The sequence below is a fragment of the Panthera tigris genome, chromosome B2, assembly GCF_018350195.1.
Source record: "Panthera tigris isolate Pti1 chromosome B2, P.tigris_Pti1_mat1.1, whole genome shotgun sequence".
Taxonomy (NCBI): Eukaryota; Metazoa; Chordata; class Mammalia; order Carnivora; family Felidae; genus Panthera; species Panthera tigris.
Genome location: NC_056664.1, coordinates 1,242,861 through 1,268,090, shown reverse-complemented (window position 1 = coordinate 1,268,090; position 25,230 = coordinate 1,242,861). Strand labels below are relative to the sequence as shown.

General features: G+C 37.3%; 1 protein-coding gene across 1 annotated transcript; it reads right to left on the bottom strand.

The window, feature by feature from the left end:
- Nucleotides 1-4,576: 4,576 nt before the first annotated feature.
- On the bottom strand, nucleotides 4,577-5,521 carry LOC102964632 (olfactory receptor 2W1-like). The gene has a single exon (XM_042985250.1). The coding sequence runs from the start codon at nucleotides 5,519-5,521 to the stop codon at nucleotides 4,577-4,579; it is 945 nt and encodes a 314-aa protein (XP_042841184.1).
- Nucleotides 5,522-25,230: the final 19,709 nt, after the last annotated feature.

Here is a 25,230-nt window from a genome sequence, read left to right as displayed (position 1 = left end):
TCTACCATTAAGTAGGTTGTCTTTTTGTTTTGTTGATGGTTTCCTTCACTGGGAAAAAGCTGTCTAGTCACAATTGTTTATTTTTGTTGCTGTTGCCCTTGGCTGAGGAGGTAGATCTAGAAAAATACTGTTAAGGTTGATATCCGAGAGTTAACTGCCTATATTTTCTTTTAGCAGTTTTATGGTTTCAGGTCTTATATTTAGTAATTTAATGTATTTTGTCTTTCTTTTTGTATATGGTATGACAAAATGACTCATTTCATTCTTTTCTACATAGCTATCCAGTTTTCCCAGCACCATGTATTGAAGATTGTCTTTTCCCAATTGTATATTCTTGTCTCCTTTGTAGTAGATTAATTGGCCATATAATCATGGGTTTATTTCTAGGCTCTCTATCATATTCTATTTATCTATGTGTCTAGTTTTGTGCCAAGGACCATACTATTTTTATTACTGTAGCTTTGTGGTATAGTTTGAAACCTGGGATTATGATACCTCCAGGTTTGTTTTTCTTTCTCAAGATTATTTGACTATTCATGGTTTCTCATAGTTTCATATAAATTTAAAGATTCTTTGTTCTAGTTTTATGAAATTACATTGATAATTTCATAGATATTACATTAAAAGTGTACATTACTTTAGATTATGGATGTTTGGACAATATTGATTCTTCCAATCCATGTGCATGGGATAACTGCCATTTGTTTGTGTTGCTTTTAATTTATTTCACAAATGTCTTACAGTTTTCAGAGTATATGTCTTTCAACTCCTTATTTAAATTTATTTCTAGAAATTTTTTCTTAGGATGTAATTGTAAATGGCATTGTTTTCTTAATCACTCTTTGTGCTAGAGCATTATTAATACATAGAAACAACAAATTGCTGTATATTAATTTTTTATCTTGAAATTTTCTGAATTCATTTATTATTTCTTATTTTTATTAAGTAATGGCTATGATTTTTGCTTTATTTTGAAAAATTTTTATGTTTCATTTAGGTTGTTAGCATACATTGTAGTATTAGTTTCAGGTGTACAATACAGTGATTCAACACCCATATAAGATGCTATGCTCATTACAAGAAGTTCACTCCTTAATCTCTATCACCTATTTATTATTTCTAATAGTCTTTTTTAAATTGGGGATTTAGGGTTTTATTTATTAAAACTTTAAATTCCAATATGCTTAACATACAGTGTTACATTAGTTTCAGATGTACAATATAATGATTCAACAATTCCATACATCAGCCAGTGCTCCTCATGGCAAGCACACTACTTAATCCCTGACACTTATTTTACATATCTCCCCCTACCACATCAGCAGGTCACCATCAGTTTGTTCTTTATAGTTAAGGGCCTATTTCTTGGTTTCTCTCTCTCTTTATCTCTCCTTTTATTCTGCATCTTAGCCTTGCTGGATAGAATATCATTGGCTTTAGATTTTTCCCATTGAGCACTTTGAATATATCATGCCACTCCCTACTGGCTTGCAAAGTTTCTCCTAGAAAATGCTTTCATAGCCTAGAGGATTCCTTTGTATGTAACTATCTTCTTTTATATTGGTGCTTTTAAGTTCTTTCTTTATCACTATATTTTGCCACTTTAATTGTGATATGTCTTGGTATAGATCTACTGTTGTTGATTTTGTTGGGGTTTCTTTGTGCCTCCTGGATCTGGATGTCTGTTTCCTTTCTTAGATTAGGGAAGTTTTCAGCTATTATTTCTTTAAATAAATTTTCTGCTCCCTTTTCTCTCTTTTCTTCTTCAGGGACTCTTATGATATAAATATTATTACATTTGATGGAGTCACTTAGTTACCTATATCTATTCTTATTTTGTACAATTATTTTTCTCTATTTTGTTGAACTTTATTACTTTCCATTACTTTGTCTTCTATGTCATTAATTTGCTCATCTGCTTCTTCCATCCTGCTGTTCATTTGGTCAAATGTGTTTCTCATTTTCATTTATTGAGCCCTTTATCTCTCTGTTATTCTTTACCTTGTGTTTGTGACCTCACTCATGTCTTACACTCTTCTCAAGTCCAGTGTGTATCCTTATGATCATTACTTTAAATTCTCTATCAGGTATGTTACTTATATCTGTTTCATTTGACTGTCTGGTCATGGCCTTGTCCTGTCCTTTCATTTAGAACAAATTCCTCTGTATTCTCATTTTGTTAAGTCTCTGGGCTTGCTTTTCTGTGTTAGGAAAGTCAGCTATGAGTGCTGTTATTGAGGGAATGGACTTAGGAAGATGAGGTCCTGTAGTGTCCTGCAGTGTTGTGTCCCTTGTTCCTCAGGGCCGGGCACTTCAGGGAGTCTTTAAAGTGTGCTTTGTCCACCCTCTGATCTGCTTGTGAAATGAAGCCTGTTGCCACTGTTGCTGGAACTGATGCCCTGTAAAACTCTCATGATGGGAGACATGGTGTCTACAGGGGTTTGGGCCAGTCTTCCGGGGGAGGGTGTTTGCCATGCTAGGAGTGAGGCAAATATGCCTGGGAAGGACAGTTCCACCAGAGCATGGGGGTTTGTTGGGATTTCTGTAAGCAAGTTAGGTAGGGACTGAAGGCACAATCCCACAATCCCACAGATGGCCCTGTGCTCATACTGAAGGACACGGGGAGGAAATGGTTCCTGTCAGTTTCCTTGTTCTTTGAGGTGTCTCTCTGTGAATGCTGCCTCTCTCGGGCATGCTCCAAAAGGAGCAAATAATCTCCCACAGTGTGCCCCAGACTCTCTGCAAGTCTCTATTTCCAAGATGTATGTCCTCAGGCTGTTTTCCCTGCCTTCTCTCCAAGAGTAGCCCCACTGCCTTTGGAGTCTCCCTGAACCCAACCTGTTGACTTTTACAACTACAGGGTTTAAGCTCCATGGGTTGCAAGACTTACACACCTGGCAATTTTAAAGTTACGCCCTAAAAGGTAATCAAAAGTTTAAAATAAAGGTGTAGAGTTTTCACCGTGGAAACCTGGGAACCAGAAGTTTTAAGGATGGGAGAGAAAACATCACTAACCCTTACAATGCATCTAGCCCCACCCAAATACTCCAGGTAGATGGAGTGGCTTACTTGACCTTGAAATCACAAAACAAGGGCATAGTAAATGTGAGGACTCTCACATGTAGAGGATTTCCTATCTCTGAAATGGTCAACTTACAGAGAAGGGAAATATTTTTTTTTCTTCAACATATATATCCTCAGAGCTTGAATATATTTGCCAATAAAATAAAGTTTAAAAAATGTGGGAAAAACATGAATGCTAAATTTTTGTTTTTTGAAATAAGAGCATCAAGCCCCTTTGAAAAAATTACTATCTACTGTCACAATGATTCAATAAAAGAAGGAACATTATAAAACCAAAGAGCAAGAAGATAGTATGAAATAAAGAATAACACTTTGTAATGATTTCATTTAGGCAAAAATTTCATGTCCTCCATTTCTTTTATCTAAGAACATTGAGAAAACATTACCCCCTCCTTTGACCCATCTATAGGTAGGAAATTAATTAAAACCTATAAAACATTAATTTTTGGTTTAGAGACTCGATGTCTCTCTATTCTCTGTAATAGTGGTTCTCAAACTTTAGCCTGATCACCTCTCATGTTTGTTAAAAAACATAAGTTGCTGGGGCCATCCTTTGTTTTGTTCAGTAGGTCTGAGGTGGGCCTAAGCATGTGTTTTCTGATAAATTGCTAAGTGATGTTGTTGATGCTGGTCCAAGGACAAACACTACCTTATAAGAAAAAACCACAACTCCTTATCAGGCCATTAAGGGTAAAAGTTAAGTTTCTCTAACAGAGAAACCCCAAAATAAAGTGACTTAATTAATATAAGATAATTAGAAGATTTTTCTCTTGTAATAGTCTGGAAGCATTTCTCTACTGATGGGATGGTTCTGTTTCCATCTTATTGTTCCATTCTCTCTTAGGGTTTTTGGCAAAAATAGAAACCCTTCACATTCACCGTCCAGCCTGCAGGAACAGGAGGAAGGATGAGAGTAAATGGCTTCATATTTGAGAAGATAACCCAGGGGTTGCACACTTTGCTTTCCCAACATTGTGTTGGTGGAGGGCAGGCTCCGAAATGTGATATTTAGGATGGCGGCCCTATGACCAATTAGAACTTAAGGAAGAAGGTGGAACAGGTATTGGTGGGCAGTTGGTCTACACCACAAAGACCCCACTGGCAGTGTCAGGTGGATGAAAGTGAATGTTATTTCCCATAAAAGTGGCAAGTCTGGGAAGAAAAAAAATCAGTGCGCAGTGTAATCCTACATTAAAATAAATTTCCATGTGAAATATTTTCTTAATATTTTGTACATATGTTTACTACTGTACTTAAACACTTTTCATAATTATATTCTTATTTATCTGTAGTTACAGATTAGTCTTGAAGGTTTTTCAAGTATATAAATTGAATTTTCTTTAAATGTCTGTATCTCTCACTTTCTACTTATTTACAAGGTATGTACCTTGGTACAAGGTAAACACCCAGTAAATGCTCTTTGCATAAATGCATAAATTCATCTTCTGTTGGTAAAAGTCAATATTATTTCTTTATCTCTCTTCCACGTAACTCATGAATTTGATGACCGTTTTTCTACCCACAGTATTCTCTTTACTGCACTTTTTACATCTTTGTTTCTTAAAGTATAGATCAGAGGGTTAAGGGTGGGTGTGACGATTGTGTAAAAGAAAGTAAGGAATTTTCCCTCGTCTTGGGATGTGCTATTCTGTGGCTTCATGTACATATAAATGATTGTTCCATAAAAAAGAGTTACTACTGTGAGGTGGGAACCACATGTATTAAGAACCTTACGCCACTTTGCCACTGACTTGATCCTCATGACAGCTTGAGTGATAACTGCATAGGAGATGAGAATTAGTGATAGAGGTACTAGAAGTAATATCACTCCAAGAGCAAAGACGATGGCCTCCATTACTTTTGAATAGACACAAGCCATCTTGAGCAAGGCTGGCATCTCACAGAAAAAATTATCGACCTCCCGGTGCCCACATCTTGGCAACTTCAAAGTCAAGGAGCAAAGAATGAAGGCACTACCGAGACCACCTAACCAGGCGGTGAGCACCATCTTCTGGCAAAGCTGAGGGTGCATTATTATTGTGTAGTAAAGAGGTTGACAAACAGCAGCATAGCGGTCATAGGCCATCACAGCCAAGAGAAGACATTCTGTCGCTCCCAAGTCAAGGGCAAAGAAGAATTGGAGCACACATCCTCCGTAGGTAATAGACTTTGTTGGACCCCATAGATTAACCAGCATCTGTGGGATGATGCTAGTTGCATAACAGAGATCCAGAAAAGACAAATTGGATAGGAAGAAATACATGGGAGTATGGAGCTGGCTGTCTAGGTTAGATACAAGGATGATGGTTGTGTTTCCTACCAGAGTCACAATATAGAAGATGAAGACAACCCCAGAGATGATGTGTTCTAATTGGGGCCAATCAGAAAACCCCAGCAGGATGAAATCTGTCATGGAACTTCTATTGTTTGTGTCCATGGCTCTTTATGAAAGTCTAGGAGACAATACCATGGTAATAAAAAATAGTGTCTGCCTTAGGTAGAAATTAAACTCTCTCAAATTTGCCATGAGTATCCAAATTCACTTGTTGTGTGCTTTCTCCCATGAAGAACACTTCTTTTAACACCTCTATGTCAGTGCTCAAAGACTCTCTCTGTGTAATCATAACCAGAGTGGTTCTGAAAATAATATGGTAGGGGTGCTTGGGTGGCTCACTTGGTTAGGTGTCTGACTTCAGGTCATGATCTCACAGCTTGAGAATTCAAGCCCTGCATCAGTCTCTGTGATGACAAGTCAGAGCTTGGAGCCTGATTCAGATTCTGTGTCTCCCTCTTTCTGCCCTTCTCCCACTCCTGTGCTATCTCTCTGTCTCTCTCTTTCTCAGAAATAAATGAACATTAAAAATTAAAAAAATATAAAAATAATATGGTAAACCCATTCACACCGAATTGCAAATCATTGAAAAGGCTTAATATGCCATTATACCTATGTTTCCATGTTTTCTGGGTAAGCAATAAATCCATAAATTTAATGATATAATTTAGGAGTGGAACATAGTTTGAGTTGTTCCTTCTTTAAATCATGATGTAAGCATTACTTGATCATGACAAATTTTTCCCTTATCAAAGGCGAGGAGTTTGAGGTAAAACATTAAATGAGCAATTTTATTGTGACAAACTCCACCATTTGGTAGTAGAGTCACTTTCCATAATCACTTGCATATGTCTGCATTCCAGGCATTATCTTCACCCTCACCACCAATCTTCTCCTAATGTTTCCCTCCTCTTCAACATTTCAGACACTGCTGTTCCTGTATCAATTTTGGGCTTTTTCACTATTTAGTCCTTTTTTTTTTGTGAATGTGTTTTTGTTGCCAAGAAAAAAAAATCCTTCTTTTTAACCATTATTCACATGTACAGCGGCCTTGTATTTCTTAGAATATCTTTAATTACTGCTATTATACCTCTTAAATAGACTTACTGATTTGTTGCAGAGTTAAAAATTGAACTAATTCCAGAAACATTTGGTTACTACATACACACATCAACAACCTGTGTTAGCTCCTACTCACCGGGCCATTCAGCAGGATTGGCAAGATAGGTAACTTGAACAAAAAGCAGTTCATTAAATAATCAGCAAGTTGTTTTTCCCATGGAATTTACCAATATTATGAGTTGATCCTCTGGTTGCTTCAGAACTCTATAGGTAAAAATTCACCTCAATTCTGAAAGAATATAGAAAAGGGATAAAGTATACATGCATTTCACTCTTTGAAGACTTTATCATATCATTAAATAGCTGGAATGTTCAATGACTGAATTAGCCCACTAATTTATTTTAATTTTTAATTTTTGGTTTATAATTTTTTCTGTAGATAATTTCTGACTGTGAACTTCAGAACTAATGTTTTTATATTCATAGTGTGTTTGGAACCAAGGAAAAATAATCTTTATTTGCAGATATTAAAACAAAATAAGGAAATTATATACAGTATATCATTGTTGCAAGCATTTTAGTTAGAACCTAAAAATGTTATAATCATGATGAAGGAGCTGTTATTACCAAGTGGTAAGAAATAGGAATATATTTTTTCTCACGAGGAAATGGAAATTTAATTTAAATAATGAATGTGACATTTGTATATGGTAGGATATCACCTAAGTTGAGCATAAGGCTTAACTGCACAGAATGTAGCTCAAAGCTTAGTGTCAGTCAAATCACAGCTTTAGTACTTGGAAGTAATGAATCCTTGGACAGTTAGGTAACGTGTTTTTTTTTTTTAATTTTTTTAAGATTTATTTTTGAGACAGAGAGAGACAGAGAATGAGCAGGGGAGGGGCAGAGAGAGAGGGAGACACAGAATCTGAAGCAGGCTTCAGGCCTGTGCTGTCAGCACAGAATCCTACACAGGGCTTGAACTTACAGACTGTGAGATCATGACCTGAACTGAAGTCAGACGCTTAACCGACTGAGCCACCCAGGCACCCCAGTTATGTAATGTGTTTGTACACCAGCTTCTCTATATATTCAGCGAAAGTAATGATATTCAACAAGGGGAGGTTATTAGGACTAGTATTTGTGAAAAAACTAGCAACTGTGCTTGGTTCATATATAATTCTAAAATTTTAACATTGTATTCACCTACTCACAAATTATTATTATTTTATTTTTTCTTTACTCTCTTCATTTTTCCCACTGGTAAATTTACCATGATGGTCTAGACCTAAAATGGAATGCTTAAAATTTTCTGTTTGCATAGTTTTTAAATGCACAGACACACATGTACACAAAAGTACCCACAAACAATGTACATACTAAACTGATAAACTCCTAGGTAGAAGAGGACAGGGGACTTAAGCTTCCCAAATGCCTTGATTACAAAATGCAGTCGGCTTTTCTTGACCACATCAGGTTGGGATAGTGTTGGAAATGAGAAGGCCATAGAATTTTAGAGTTGAAATAGACTCAGAAACCATTATCCGGTCTTTTGTTTTATGAAGGAGGTTTTCTACTGAATATTCACACAATTCCTGTTTTCATAGCTTCCTAACTGTCCTTTAACAAGGGCTCATACTTTCTCCTTATGTTGAGCTCAGAGATGCCTCTTTAACACCCAGGCACTGCCTGTTTTTATTTATTCTGGAAATAATATGGAATAGGTGAATTCAACATGGCTTCTTAAAAAACAGTTTTATTATAAAGTAAAACATAGATACAGAAAAAAGCAAAAACTCACTGAGTTAAGGTGAATATTCCTATAACCAACATGCAGGTCAAGAAATAGAACCTTTCCAAGAACCCCAGGAGCTTTTCTTTGTGTCTTGTCCCAATCATTACCCTTGCCTGTCCCCCAAAATATCCATTATCCTCATGTTTATAGTAATCACCTCCTTGTATTTTAATAGTGTGATTACCCAATCATGCATCCCTAGACAATATTATTTAGTTTGGCTCATTAGAATTTTTTATATGTTGTTTTTTATATATTTTTTTATAGATGGTTGTCAGCTGTTACACTGTATGAAGTTTAATTACCATGCTTTTCTGTTTGCTACCCATTGGACTCACCATGGTTTATTAAATGCCTTCAATTAGTTAGTTGAGAAGTGAACACAGTATTGCATATGTGCTATATCATTGAAGAAAGCAGTGAGCATCCATGATGCACACACAGTTTCCAAAACATATATTAAGTAGGTTTAGCAGGTGAAAAACATTATTGGTTCAGTTTAAGCTTTGGGTCACATAAGGCCCAAGCTCTCCTTATTGAAAGCGTCAAGCCAGAAATTATACCTTATGTAATTTAATGTAGTGAATCAAAATATAGGACTTTTCATTTGTGCTTGTAACCATTTTCCATATTGGTTTTATCCATGGTCTCAACTTTTAGCTCTTATTGTAATTTTAATTTAAAAGTCATTGTGATATTAAAAATGAGAGAGCACAAGTAGAAGAAACAGATGTTTAAAAAGAGGAGTGCTATGTTTTTACTGAAATACCTTTTCATTTTCCATGGTATGGATTTCAGTTTCTAATAGCATAGCATGAACTTACATTTAGTTTGTTCAGTAAAAGTTAAGACAAATGAAGCACACATATTTGAACATAATTTGAAGGTAATGATGTGGAGAGAAAACTAGAAATAAAATTGGAATGTATTTATATTTCAGGAGGGAAGGATTCACAGCTGTCATGTTCTTATGTAGCCCAAATACCCTTGTTCCCATAGTGATGAGCCTTCATTTCACAGGTAAACAGAAGGATTCTTGCTTGGAAGTTATTGAGTCCATGAAGTATGATGAGCCACCGCTTTCTTGTATTAACTTTACAACCACATTTGAGTTTAAATGCAACAGCTGAGCGAAGATTCAGTGAAGTCTTATTTAATGTGGATGTTGGAGAAAAACTAGATGTGGGACTGGTGAAAAAGTTCATGAATCCGGTTTGTTAAATGTTTTTAGTTCTAGTCTTTTAGTGAGGACTCCTGTGAGACACGTTTGTAGGTGGATCTCTGCCCAGTTAAACAAGGAGCGCCCTTCTCTGGTATATGTGTGCTCTAAGAAGTGTTTATGTAGGACATGAAGGCTAGGATGTGTACATGGTGTAGACCATGGGGACTAGTGCCCACAGAGGTAATTAAAAATCTTGAAATATGGTCAAAGGCTTATCCAAATAACTATTTTAAGAAAGGTTTCCTACAGACATTGGGCTTCATCTTGTATTTATTTTATGCTTTAGATTTCCTCCATGGAAATTAATTTCAGAGATAAATTTATTTATGTATTAAATTCACTATTGAAGATTGTAAATCCTGTTGATAATAATTAACACATTTAATTGAACTTTTTTTAGTGGGTAAGACATCAATAAAGTTGAAGGAATATAGGCATTACCTAGGTTTTTTTTTTTACATGAAATTTATTGTCAAGTTGGTTTCCATACAACACTCAGTGCTCATCCCAACAGGTGCCCTTCTCAATGCCCATCACCCACTTTCCCTTCCCCCACCCCCCCAAGACCCTCAGTTTATTCTCAGTTGTTAAGAGTCTCTTATGGTTTGCCTCCTTCCCTGTCTGTAACTACCCACCCTTCTCCTCCCCCCTGGCCTTCTGTTGAGTTTCTCAGGATCCACATATGAGTGAAAACATATGGTAACTGTCTTTCTCTGCCTGACTTATTTCACTTAGCATAACACTCTCCAGTGCCATCCACATTGCTACAAAAGACCATATTTCATTCTTTCTCATTGCCAAATAGTGTGCCACTGCATATACAAACCACATCTTCTTTATCCATTCGTCAGTTGATGGACATTTAGGCTCTTTCCATAATTTGGCTATTGTTGAAAGTGCTGCTATAAACATTGGGGTACCAGTGCTCCTATGCATCAGCACTCCTATATCCCTTGGGTAAATTCTTAGCAGTGCTATTGCTGAGTCATAGGGTAGATCTATTTCTAATTTTTTGAGGAACCTCTACATTGTTTTCAGAGTGGCTGCACCAGTTTGCATTCCCACCAACAGTGCAGGAGGGTTCCCATTTATCCACATCCTCTCCAGCATCTATAGTCTCCTGATTTGTTCATTTTAGCCACTCAGACCGGCATGAGGTGGTATCTCAGTGTGGTTTGATCTCATCCTCCCTGATGAGGAGTGATGTTGAGCATCTTTTCATGTGCCTTTTGGCCATCTGGGTGTCTTTAGAAAAGTGTCTATTCATGTTTTCTTCCTATTTCTCTACTGGATTATTTGTTTTTCGGGTTTGCAATTTGGTGAGTTCTTTATATATTTGGATACTAGCCCTTTATCTGATATGTCGTTTGTAAATATCTTTTCCCATTCCATGGGTTGCCTTTTAGTTTTGTTGATTGTTTCCTTTGCAGTGCAGAAGCTTTTTCTCTTCATGAGGTCCCAGTAGTTCATTTTTGCTTTTAATTTCCTTGTCTTTGGAGATGTGTCAAGTAAGAAATTGCTGCAGCTGAGGTCAGAGAGGTTTTTTCCTGCTTTCTCCTCTAGGGTTTTGATGGGTTCCTGTCTCACATTCAGGTCCTTCATCCATTTTGAGTTTATTTTTGTGAATGGTATAAGAAAGTGGTCTAGTTTCATTCTTCTGCGTGTTGCTGTCCAATTCTCCCAGCACCATTTGTTAAAGGCACTGTCTTTTTTACATTAGATATTCTTTCCTGCTTTGTCAAAGATTAGTTGGCTGTACATTTGCGGGTCCAATTCTGGAGTCTATTCTATTCCATCAATCTATGTGTCTGTTTTTATGCCAATTCCATACTGTCTTGATGATTACAGCTTTGTAGTAGAGGCTAAAGTGTGGGATTGTGATGCCTCCCGCTTTTATTTCTTCAATATTGCTTTGGCTATTCGGGGTCTTTTGTGGTTCCATACAAATTTTAGGATTGCTAGTTCTAGCTTCGAGAAGAATGCTGGTGTAATTTTAATTGGGATTGCATTGAGTGTGTAGATTGCTTTGGGTAGTATGACATTTTGAGAATATTTATTCTTCCAATCTATCAGCACAGAATGTTTTTCCATTTCTGTGTATCTTCTTCAATTTCCTTCATAAGCTTTCTATAGTTTTCAGCATACAGATCTTTTAAAACTTTGGTTAGGTTTATTCCTAGGTATTTTCTGATTCTTGGCGCAGTTGTGAATGGGATCAGTTTCTTTATTTGTCTTTCTGTTGCTTCACTATTAATGTATAAGAATGCAACTGATTTCTTTTTTTGTTATTGTTTAATTTTAATTTTATTTTTACTTTTTAAAAATCTACATCCAATTTAGTTAGCATATAGTTAAACAATGATTTCAGGAGTAGATTCCTTAATGCCCTTTATGCATTTAGCCCATCACCCCTCCCACAACCCCTCCAGCGACCCTCAGTTTGTTCTCCATATTTATGAGTCTCTTCTGTTTTGTCCCCCTCCCTGTTTTTATATTATTTTTGTTTCTCTTCCCTTATGTTCATCTGTTTTTTTGTCTTAGAGTCCTCATATGAGTGAAGTCATATGATTTTTGTCTTTCTCTGACTGTCTCATTTCTCTTAGCATAATACCCTCCAGTTCCATCAATGTAGTTGCAAATGGTAAGATTTCATTGTTTTTGATTGCCGAGTAATACTCCATTGTGTATGTGTGTGTACACACACACACACACACACACCACATTTTCTTTATCCATTCACCCACCGATGGGCATTTGAGCTCTTTTCATACTTAAACTATTGTTGATAGTACTACTATAAACATGGGGGTGCATGTGTCCCTTCGAAACAGCACACCTGTATCCCTTGGATAAATGCCTAGTAGTGCAATTGCTCGGTCATAGGGTAGTTCCATTTTTAGTTTTTTGAGGAACCTCCATACTGTTTTCCAGAGTGGCTGCACCAGCTTGCATTCCCACCAACAATGCAAAAGAGATCCTCTTTCTCCGCATCCTCTCCAACATCTGTTGTTGCCTGAGTTGTTAATGTTAGCCCTTCTGACAGGTGTAAGGTGGTATCTCATTGTGGTTTTGATTTGTTTTTCCCTGATGATAGTGATGTTGAGCATTTTTTCATCTGTCGGTTGGCCATCTGGATGTCTTTGGAGAAGTGTCTATTCATGTCATTTGGCCATTTCTTCACTGGATTATTTGTTTTTTGGGTGTTGAGTTTGATAAGTTCTTTGTAGATTTTGGATACTAACCCTTTATCTGATATGTCATTGGCAAATATCTTCTCCCATTCTGTCGGTTGCCTTTTAGTTTTGCTGATTGTTTCCTTCACTGTGCAGAAGCTTTTTGTTTTGATGAAGTTCAAGTAGTTCATTTTTGCTTTTGTTTCCCTTGCCTCCGGAGACGTGTTGAATAAGCAGTTGTTGGGGCCAAGATCAAAGAGGTTTTTGCCTGACTTCTCCTTGAGGATTTTGATGGCTTCCTATCTTACATTGAGGTCTTTTATCCACTTTGCGTTTATTTTTGTGTATGGTGTAAGAAAGTGGTCCAGGTTCAGTCTTCTGCATGTCACAGTCCAGTTTTCCCAGCACCACTTGCTAAAGAGACTGTCTTTATTCCATTGGATACTCTTTCCTGCTTTGTCAAAGATTAGTTGGCCATGCGTTTTTAGGTCCATTTCTGGGTTGTTTATTCTGTTCCATTGATCTGAGTGTCTGTTCTTGTGCCAGTATCATACTGTCTTGATGATTACAGCTTTGTAGTATAGCTTGTAGTCTGGTATTGTGATGCCTCCTGCTTTGGTTTTCTTTTTCAAGATTGCTTTGGCTATTCGGGGTCTTTTCTGGTGCCATACAAATGTTAGGATTATTTGTTCTAGCTCTGTGAAGAATGCTGGTGTTACTTTGATAGGGATTGCTTTGAATATGTAGATTGTTTTGGGTAGCATCGACATTTTACCAATATTTTTTCTTCCTACCCAGGAGCATGGAATCTTTTTCCATAGTTTTGTGTCTTCTTCAATTTCTTTCACAAGCTTTCTATAGTTTTTAGTGTATAGATGTTTCACCTCTTTGGTTAGATTTATTCCTAGGTATTTTATGGTTTTTCGTGCAACTGTAAATGGGATCGATTCCTTGATTTCTCTTTGTGTGGCTTCATTGTTGGTGTATAGGAATGCAACCGATTTCTGTGCATTGAGTTTATATCCTGCAACTTTGCTGAATTCATGAATCAGTTCTTGCAGTTTTTTGGTGGAATCTTTTGGGTTTTCCATATAGAGTATCACGTCATCTGCGAAGAGTGCAAGTTTGACCTCCTCCTGGCCGATTTGGATGTCTTTTATTTCTTTGTGTTGTCTGATTACTGAGTCTAAGACTTCCAATACTATGTTGAATAAGAGTGGCAAGAGTGCACATCCCTGTCTTGTTCCTGACCTTAGGGGGAAAGCTCTCAGTTTTTCCCCATTGAGGATGATATTAGCATTGGGTCACTCATATACGGCTTATATGATCTTGAGGTATGCTCCTTTTACCCTTACTTTATTGAGCGTTTTTTATCAAGAAAGGATGCTGTATTTTGTCAAATGCTTTCTCTGAATCTATTGAGAAGATCATATGGTTCTTGTCCTTGCTTTTATTGATATGATGAATCACATTGTTTTGCAGGTATTGAATCAGCCCTATATCCCAGGTGTAAATCCCACTTGGTCATGGTAAATAATTTTTTTAATGTATTTTTGGACACAGTTGGCTAATACCTTGTTGAGGAATTTTGCATCCATGTTCTTCAGAGATATTGGTCTATAGTTCTCCTTTTTAGTGGGGTCTGTGTCTGGTTTTGGAATCAAGGTAATGCTGGCTTCAGAGAAAGAGTTCGGAAGTTTTCCTTCCATTTCTATTTTTTGGAACACCTTCAAGAGAATAGGAGTTAACCCTTCCTTAAATGTTTGGTAGAATTCCCGTGGAAAGCCATCTGTCCCTGGACTCTTGTTTTTTGGCAGAATTTTTATTACTAATTCGATTTCCATACTGGTTATGGGTCTGTTCAAATCTTCTATTTCTTCCTGTTTCAGTTTTTATAGTGTATATGTTTCTAGGAATTTGTCCATTTCTTCCTTATTGCCCATTTATTGGCATATAATTGCTCATACTATTGTCTTATTTTTGTTTGTATTTCTGTTGTGTTGGTTGTGATCTCTCCTCTTTCATTCTTGATTTTATTTATTTGGGTCCTTTCCTTTCCCTTGTTTGTTTTTTTGATCAACCTGGCTAGTGGTTTATCAATTTTGTTAATTCTTTCAAAGAACCAGCTTCTGGTTTCACTGATCTGTTCTACTGTGTTCTTGGATTTTTGATCTGTAGGTGTCTTTAGGTCTAAAGTGGGTCTCTTGTACACAGCATATAGATGGGTCTTGTTTTCTTATACATTCTGTTACCCTATGTCTTTTGATTGGAGCATTGAGTCCATTGACATTTAGAGTGAGTACTGAAAGATATGAATTTATTGCCATTATGACGCTTGTAGAGTTGGAGTTTCTGGTGGTGTTCTCTTGTCCTTTCTAACCTTTTGTTTCTTTTGGTATATATATGTATTTTTTCATCTTTTCTCCCCTCAGAGAGTCCCCCTTAAAATTTATTGCAGGGCTTGTTTAGTGGTCACAAACTCCTTTAATTTTTGTTTGTCTGGGAAACTTTTTATCTCTCCTTCTCTTTTGAATGACAGGCTTGCTGGATAAAGAATTCCTGGCTGCATATTTTTCTGATTCAGCACACTGAATATACCCCACCACTCCTTTCTGGCCTGCCAAGTTTCTGTGGATAGGTCTGCTGCAAACCTGATCTGTCTTCCCTTGTAGGTTAGGGAATTTTTTTCCCTTGTTGCTTTCATGATTGTCTCCTATCCTGAGTATTTTGTGAATTTGACTATGATATGCCTTGTTGATGGTCGGTTTTTGTTGAATCTAATGGGAGTCCTCTGTGCTTCCTGGATTTTGATGTCTGTGTCTTTCCCCATGTTAGGAAAGTTTTCTGCTATGATTTGCTCACATAACCCTTCTACCCCTATTTCTCTCTCTTCCTCCTCTCTGGGGCGCCTTCCCCCTCTGGGGCCCCTGTGATTCTCATGTTGTTCCTTTTTAATGAGTCACTGATTTCTTTAATTCTTAAATCGTGCTCTTTTGCCTTAATTTCCCTCTTATTTTCTGCTTTGTCATTCTCTATAAGTTTGTCCTCTATATCGCTGATTCTCTGTTTCTCTATATCGCTGACATCCATCCATCCTTGTCGCCGCTGCATCCGTCCATAATTGTGGCTCATTTATAGCATTTTTCATTTCATTCTGTCTATATTTTACTTCTTTCATCTCTGCAGAAAGGGATTCTAATCTATTTTCGACTCCAGCTAGTATTCTTATTATCGTGATTCTAAATTCTGGTTCAGACATCTTGCTTGTATTTGTGTTGGTTAAATCCCTGGCTGTCATTTCTTTGTTCTCTTTCTTTTGGGGTGAATTCCTTCATTTTGTCATTTTGAAGGGAGAAAAGGAATTAATTAAGTAGAAATTTTAAAATTAAAAAAATAAAATTTCAATTTACCCTACCCTAGTTTTGTATAAATTATTCCATTGATGTACATTTTCTCTGACACCTGATACTGCACACTTTTAAATATTGCTAACTGAAATATCATAAATGCTATCGAGTTGTGACCTTGGTTTTATTTTCCTAATAACTAATAATTGAATATATCCTCATATACTTTCTGTTATGTATACTTGTCTTTCTATGAAAAGCTCATTTGTATCTTCTGACAAGGAGTCTATGTCATTGTTTCTCTGTTTCTCTCATTTTTTTTAGGGGTCCTTATAATTGCTTTTAACTCTCTGTTGTTGTTTGTGTTCTCTGCAATATTTTCTCTCATGTTGTTACTTGCCATTTTACTTTAAAATGGGTCTGTTGGTGGCCAGAATTCCTAAATTTAAACATGGAAGAAACTTTTAATTAAATTTTAAGAAATATTTTCCCCAAACTGAGAAAGATTATCCATATATTTTCCCTAAAAAATTTAATGTTGTACCCTAAATACACCTGGAATTAATTAATGTGTATGGCGGGGGGAGTGTGGGCATCCAAATTTGCTTTTCCATCTATGTGACCAAATTTCAGTTTAATTCACTAAGATATTTTTTCTTTTCCAAGGATGCCTTTATATTTCTTAATTACATCAAAGTCCTGCGCGCGCGTGCGTGTGTGTGTGTGTGTGTGTACATGTGAAGGTGCTGATATGTTTCTGGGTCTTCAGTTCTCCTCTACTGCTTAGTGAGTCTTTTCCTGCAACAATGCCACCTACTGTCAGTTATTATATGTTTATTATAAATTTTTATATCTGGTATGGCAAAAAAGTCCTCCTTGGTAATCTTCTTGCCATTTTTAAGTTAAAGTATAATTGATGTATATTAATTTCACGTGCATACAAAATTATTTAATATTTGTAAATGTTGGGAGATGATGATCACAACAGTAAGTTAGTGAACATCCATCCATCATGTCTAGTGAACATCCATAGTTACAAATTAATTTCTATTTCTTGTGATGAGGATTTTTAAGATCTACTTCTGAGCAACTATCAAATATGCAATATAGTATTATTAACTACAGTCACAATTATTTAACTCAGGTTGCAATGAGTTAATTGTTATTTAACAGTTTTTAACCCTCTTCACTTATTTCACCCAAACCCGTGTTGGAAATCACGACTCTGTTTTCTGTGTCTGTGAGCTTTTTTTTTTTTTAAGATTTCCCACAGTGGTGTGGTCATATGGTATTGGTCCTTCTCTGTCTGACATATTTCACTTAGCATAACACCTTCAGTAACCATCCATGTTGTCACAAGTGGAGAAATTCCATTTTTAAATGGTGGAATAATTACATTTTTACATGTAATACCACATTTTCTTTATGAACACTTATGTCTTGGCTATATTGGTAAATAATGCTGCAATTAACATGGGGTGCATATATCTCTTCAAATTAGTGTTTTAATTTTTTTCAGATAAATACCCCAAGTATTTTTCTAAGTAATCTCCATATTGTCTTCCATGGTGCTTCAGCAGTTTTACATTCCTACTAATAGTACACAAGCATTCTGCACAGCTAGGAAGCAGGGTGTTCACTCACATGTTCCCAATTTCCCCAAAGTAGAAGTCACTGACTGAGAAAATCTCTTTTGTTGCTGAGCCCTTCCTGTATGGAATAGGTGTGACCTGAGGAGTAAAAGGAAGCTGTTCCTCAGGGTGTCAATCTTGAATTGGTCTCTGCTTTGATGGTGTGCTGGGACTTCTCTGCTGGACTTCCAGGGTGCACAAAGGCACTGTCATCTGTTGGTTGTGTCACAGTCAGTGTTCTTTGGGGGAAGATGGTAGAAAGTTCCTATTTTGCTATTTTGTTGATGTCCCACTTCTGATTCTAAGAATTTTAAATTTCAACTATATTTTTTCATTTGTGAGTTTCAATGCTCTACTAAGTGATAACTTGTCTTTAAGAAACATAGTTGAAAGGCCTCTTTTCCATAAGGCCAGCAGAAACCTCTGCACATGCCATGTCTCCTGACCATAGAGTTCTGAAAGTCTTCAGTTCTAGTGGAAATAGCATCAGTCTCATTTAACAAGGAGACCAGAGAACACCTAGTTAAACTTGCCACACTCTGATTAGGGTCAAAACAGTGTATACTGCAGGCAAGGAGTGCCTCTGCAGAGGACTGAGCAGAGAGATAAAGCAGCCAAAACACAGCAGCTGAGTTCATGTAGCACACACCAGAAATGCTCCCTGAAGTGCCAGGTTCAGGACACTATTTAATCTCTTCTTCACAAAGCCATTACTCTCAGGAGTTGGAAAGAGAACAGGCTTTTTAACACACAGAAGTATGCAGAGACCTAAACATATTGCCAGTATGGAGGAATTCACCCCCAAGGAAAGAACAAGAAAGGTCACAGAGATGTGATCAAAACAGATATAAATAATATGCCTGATGGAGAATTTAAAGCAGCAATTATAAGTATATTCTATAGCTTGAGAAAAGGATGGAATATTTCAGAGAGACTATACCACAGAGATAAAAGAATTAAAAAAAAAACAATCAAAAGTGAAAAATGGAATAACTGAGTTTCAAAACTTTCTGAGTGTAATGACCACAAGGAGGGAAGAAGCAGAGGAATGAATAAGTGATATAGAAGATATAATTATGGAAGATAATGAAACAGAAAGGAAGGAAAGTAAAATATTAGATCATGAATGTAGACTTAGGGAACTCAGTGACTCCATAAACCATAATAACATTCGTATCATAGGAGCCTCAGAAGAAGAAATTACAGGAGCAGAGATAAGTACCTTAATGTGGGGGAAGGAAACAGACTGCCAAATTCAGAAGGCACAGGGAAGTCCCATCAAAATCAACAAAGGCAGGCCAACACCAAGATATATTTAAACTTACAAAATATCGCAATGAAGAAAAAAATGCTAAATGCAGCAAGACAAAAGAATTCCATAACTTACAAGGGAAGACCCATGAGGCTGGCTGAAGATCTCTCCACACAAACTTGGCAGATCAGAATGGAGTGGCTTGATATGTTCAGTGTGCCTAATGGGGAAAATGTGCAGCCACGAATATTCTATCCAGCAAAGCTATCATTCAGAACAGAAAATGACAAGTAATCCAGTTAAGAAATGGGCAGAGACTAGAATAGACATCTTTCCAAAGAAGACATCCAGGTGGATAACTGGCACATAAAAAGATGCTCAACATCACTCATCAGAGAAATACAAATCAAAACCACAATGAGATACCACCTCACAACTGTCAGAAGTGCTGAAATGAACAACATAGGAAACACCAGGTATTGGTGAGAATGCAAAGAAACCCACTTACACTGTTGGTGAGAATGCAAACTGGTGCAGTCCCTCTGGAACCATATAGAAGTTCCTCAAACAGTTAAAAGTAGAACTACCCTACAATACAATGCCTGTACTACTAGGTATTTACACAAAGGAATAAAAAAAAACTGATTTGAATGGACACATGAACCCTGATGTTTATAGTAGCATAATTTGCAATAGCCAGACTATGGAATGAGGCCAAATGTCCATCAATTGACGAATGGGTAAAGAAAATGTGGTATATACATAGATAATGCAGTATTAGTCATGAAAGAATGAAATATTGCCATTTACAATGATGTGGATGGAAGTAGAGTGTATTATACTAGGCAAAATAAGTCAGCCACAAAAAGAGAAATATCGCATAGTTTCACTCATGTGGAATTTAAGAAACAAAACAGATGTCTCTATGGGAAGGAAAATAAAAGAGAGAAGGAAGGAAACCATAAGAGACTTTCAACAATAGAGAACAAACTGAGGGTTGATGAAGGGAGTTGGGTGGAGGATGGGCTAAATGAGTGATGGGTATGAAGGAGGGCATTTGCTATGATGAGCTTTGGGTGTTATATGCAAGAGATGGATCACTAAATTCTACTACTGAAACTAGTATTACACTATATGTCAACTATCTAGAATTTAAATAAAAATTAGAAAAAGAAAGAATGAAATCTTGCCATTTGCAATGATGTGGATAGAACTAGTGTATTATGCTAAGCAAAATAATTCAGAGAAAGAGAAATATCATATCAGTCATATGTGGAATATAATCAACTTGATTGATGAAAATGGAGGAAAAAGAGAAAGGGAAATAATAAAAGAGACTCAATGATAGAGAACACACTGAGGGTTGCTTGAGGGGAGCTGGTGGAGGGTGAGGTTAAATGGGTGATTGGCGTTAAAAAGGGCAGATGTGTGATGAGTACTAGATGTTGTATGTAAGTGATGAATCACTAAATCTTACACCTGAAACTACTATTACACTGTATGTTTATTAAGTTTAAATAAAAATTTGAAGGAATAAACAAACATACAAAAATATAAGTCAGGTGATATCATTTTAAACTGTCCACTGACTTCCAGTCACTTTAATGCATTTTTTATCCAATCTGATTTTTTAACTATCCCCGTTTTTTATCCATTTAATGTTTTTAAACCTATTCTGATACTTTTTAGACAAACTAGATTTTAAAACAAAGACTTTAGCAAGAGATAACGATGGGTATTGTATCATTATTAATGGGTCTATCCATCAAAATCTAACAATTGTAAATATTTGTGCCCCCAAGTTGAAAAACCCAAATATGTAAATCAATTAATAACAAACATAAACTCATTGATAATCATACTATAGTAGTAGGGGACTTTAACAGTCCACTTATATCAACAGACACATGATCTAAGCAGAAAATCACATTGGAAACAATGGCTTTGAATGACACACTGTGCCAGATGGACTTAACAGGTATAATCAGAACATTTCATCCTAAAGTGTCAGTCAGAATATACATTCTTCTTGAGTTTAAATGGAGCCCTCTGCAGGATAGATCACATACTGTGTAACAGTTAGGCCTCAGCAAGTATAAAAAGATCAAGATCATACCATGCATATTTTCAGGTCACTTGAAGTCAAATACAAGAAAAAGTTTGGAAATCCATCAAATATATGGAGATGAAAGAACATCCTCTTAAGAAATGGATGGATTCAACAGGAAATTAAAGAAGAAATAAAAAACACACGGAAGCAAATGAAAATGAAAATGCAACAGTCCAAGCCCTTTGGGATACAGCAAAGACAGTCCTAAGAGGAAAGTACATTGCAATTCAGACCTATTTCAAGAAACAAGAATGGTCCCAATTACACAACTTAAGCTTACACATAAAAGACCTAGAAAGCAAACAGCAAAAGAACCTAAAGCTAGAAGATGAAGGGAAATAATGAAGAAACAAATTAGACCAGAAATAAACAAAATAGAAACAGGGAAATGAAAAAAACAAAAACCCCAGAGGAACAGATCAATGAAACTAAGAGCTGGTTCTTTGAAAGAATACACAAAATTGATAACTCCCTAGCCAGACATGTAAAAAAGAAAAGAGAGAGGACCCAAATAGATAAAATCACAAATGACAGAGGGGTGCTTAAGTGGCTGTCAATTGAGCATCTGACTTCAGCTTGAGTCATTATCTTGCGGTCCGTGAGTTACAACCCTGCATTGGGCTCTGTGCTGACGGCTCGGAGTCTGGATCATGCTTCAGATTCTGTTTTTCCCTCTCTCTCTTCCCCTCCCCACTCGCATTCTGTCTGTCTGTCTCTCTCTCTCAAAAATAAATAAACAGTAAAAAATTTTTAAAAATTAAAAAAATCTCAAATGAAAGAGGAGAGATCTGACCAACCCCACAGAAATACAAATGATTATAAAAGAATTCACTCATATGTGGAATTTAGGAAACAAAACAAATGAACATATGGGGTGGGGAAAAAAAGTAAAAAGAAAGAAACAAACCATAAGAGACTCTTAACAACAGAAAATATACCAGGCTTCCTAGAGGGAAGGAGGGTGAGGGATGGCCTAGATGGCGATGGGTATTAAGGAGGCTACTTGTTATGATGAACACTGGGTGTTGTATGTAAGTGATGAATTACTGAATTCTACTCCTGAAACCAATATTGCACTGTATGTTAACTAAAATTTAAATTTACAAAATCTAGTTTGTCTAATTATCCAGCCTTCTTTTTACATCCATTACCATGGATATGGTTCCTTTCCCCTCTCTTTCAATCTGGGAGTGTCTTTAGGTCTAAACAGCATTTCAATGGGCCTTGTTTTTTAATCTATTCTGATACCCTATGTCTTTTGATTGGAGCATTTAGTCCGTTCACATGCAGAGTAATTATTGATCAGAATTTTATGCCATTGTATTACCTATAAAGTTGCTGTTTCTGGAGACTTTCTATGTTCCTTCCTAGTGTTTATTGCCTTTTGGTCATAACTTCATAGTCAAAGGTTCCCCTTTTATATTTCTTGCATGATGGTTTAGTGGTCACAAACTGCTTAGTTTTGTTTTGTTTTGTTTTTCTGGGAAACTCTATCTCTCATTCTATTCTCAATGAGTACTGCTGAATAAAGTATTCCTGGCTGCATACTTCCCCCTTTCAGCATGTTGACTATATCATTCCACTTCCATCTGGCCTGTCAGGTTTCTGTGTAGAGGTCTGTAGGTAACCTGATTTGTCTTCCCTTTTAGGTTAATGATTTCTTTTCTCTTACTGCTTCCAGGATTCTTTCCTTTTCTCTGTATTTTGCAAACTTTTCTATGACATGTCTTGGTGTTGTCTGGCTTTTGTTGAATTTGATGGGAGCTCACTGTGCTTCCTGAATTTTGATCTGTTTTCATTCCTAGATTAGGGAAGTTTTCAACTCTAATTTGCTCAAATAAACCTTCTGCTCCCTTTTCCTTCTCTTCTGAAAATCCTATGATAGAAATGTTATTATGCTTTATTGAGGCAATGATTTCCATAAGTCTACATTTGTGATTTAACATTTTTCTTTCCCTCTTCTTTTCAGCTTCCTAGTTTTCTATAATTTTATCTTCTATATCACTAATTCATTCCTCTGCTTTGTCCATCCTTGTTATCATTACAATCAGTTGGTTTTCCATATCTGTTATAGCATTTTTTATTTTGGCCTGACTAGTTTTTAGGTCTTGTCTCTGTTGTAAGGGATTTTGTAGTATCTTCTATGCTTTACTCACACCTAGATAATATCCTTATGATTGTTGTTTTAAATTCTGGGTCAGACATATTACTTACATCTGTTTTGATTAGATCTCTGGCCATGATCTCTTTTTATTCTGTCTTTATCTATGAATTCTTTCATCCCATCATTTTGTCTAGGTCACTGTGTGTGTGTGTGTGTGTGTGTGTGTGTGTGTGTATGTGTGTGTGTGAAGACCTGTTATGTTTCCTGCTCCTGAGACTAATGGTTATATTATGAAGAAGTCCTTTACTATCCAGGTCCTGGTGCTTCAGGAAGTGTTTCAGAGTGCACTCTGCTCTTGTGTTTTGGCTTCCCTTTCCCTTAGGTCAGTTCTGTGCCTGCAGGGTTTCTCCTTGCCTGCAGTGGGGAGTATTTTGCCTGGTCTGGTGTGTGATGTGTTTATTATGTATGCTTTGGTTTGCTTGTTAAAATAAGCTTAATTGTATTTCCTCTACAGCCATAGCTTTACAGCACCTTAGGGTCAGTAGACTTGGTGAGTGGGAGGGGTTTGTGGTGGTATTCTGGGGGAGGGTCCTACTGTGGTGGTTTTCAGAGCAACTTGCCTTAGTAAAGATGTACCTGCAGGGCATGGGTTAGGGAGGCAATGCTTGTAAGTGTTCCCAGTCTCCATGGGGTGTTCTGTGTTACTCACTAAAGTCTGTCCCTGTTGATGGTCCAGGGGGAAAATGACATTGCCCTGCCTCTCATTCCTGGAATGGGGAATTCACACCCAACACTGTTCAAGAAACCTTTACAGAAGAGTAAAGAGTCTCCTCTTTTGCATCCCCATCTTGAAAAGTCTATTTTTTCCTGATTAAAAGTTCATTGCGGGGAGGAGCCAAGATGGCAGAACAGCATGGACATTTTTTTGTGTGTCTCACATCCATGATATACAGCCAGATCAACAGTAAACCATCCTACACACCTAGAAAACTGATTGGAGGATTAACACAACCTGAGCCACAGAATTCAGCAGGTACACAGCGCAGAGAGGTGAACTTCGGGAGAGAGAAGATGGCGATGGGCAGGGAGCTGCTTTTGCAGGCAGGGAGTGGACGGAGACTGGGGGGAGGGGGAGAATACAGAAAAAAGCACCCCTTCCCAAAAGCAGTTGGAGAGAAAGTGGAAAACTGGAAACAGCCACAGGGACTAAATTAAAAAGGGAGAAAGGAGAAAGGAGAAGGTTTAAATTCTATTAAGACTGTAAAAAAGGGGAGCACAAAGTCTGCAACTCCACAGCTCGATATCTGACGGTGCTCTGGTAGGAAGGGTGAATGCCCAGGAGTAGAGTGGGTCCAGGAGGTTCTCAGGCCACACGGGGAAAAGCAGTTCCTCTGCTGGAAGGACATTTGGTAGAGACTTTTGAGGCCACCTGGTCCCAGCAGACACCAGAAAATGGCCACATTCGCTGGTGCTGGAACAAGGTCGTTAAGGGTGAAGCTGAGTGCCAGATGTGTGTTGTGATTTTTCCATAATCCCTGAAAAGCTGCTACTACACTGTCTTGTGAACTTTTTCTGGGTTGGGCTGGCACCTGGCTGCAATCTTGGGCTCCAGCAGCAGCAGGGCCCAGCAAGTGTTCCTGGGTGGGGCGACATTTGGCCATTGCTCATTCGGCCATTGTTCAGTGAGACCATCCCGCAGAGGGGTGGAATGGGTCAAAGCCACCGTCCTTCGGAAGTAAGGGGCTGGGGAAAAGAGCCCCATCCGAGACAAAACTAGGGAGAAAGGTACTACCTGGGGCCTGGTCACGAAGAGTGAAAAAGTGGGGAGTGGATAAAAGCTGAAAACACAGGATGGGTGTGCGATTGTTGATCCAGGAGAACAGACTGTGTAGCTGGGTGGCGCCTTTTTCTTTCTTTTTTTTTATTTTTTTATTTTTTAATATTTATTTATTTATTATTTTTGAGAGACAGAGTGAGACAAAGTGAGAGTGGGGGAGGGGCAGAGAGAGAGGGAGACACAGGATTGGAAACAGGCTCCAGGCTCTGAGCTGTCAGCACAGAGCCTGATGTGGGGCCCGAACCCACAGACTGTGAGATCATGACCTGAGCCGAAGTTGG

Bases quoted from the DNA above. Each gene is read 5' to 3' on its own strand.
- LOC102964632 (XM_042985250.1), bottom strand. From the start codon at position 5,521: ATGGACACAAACAATAGAAGTTCCATGACAGATTTCATCCTGCTGGGG.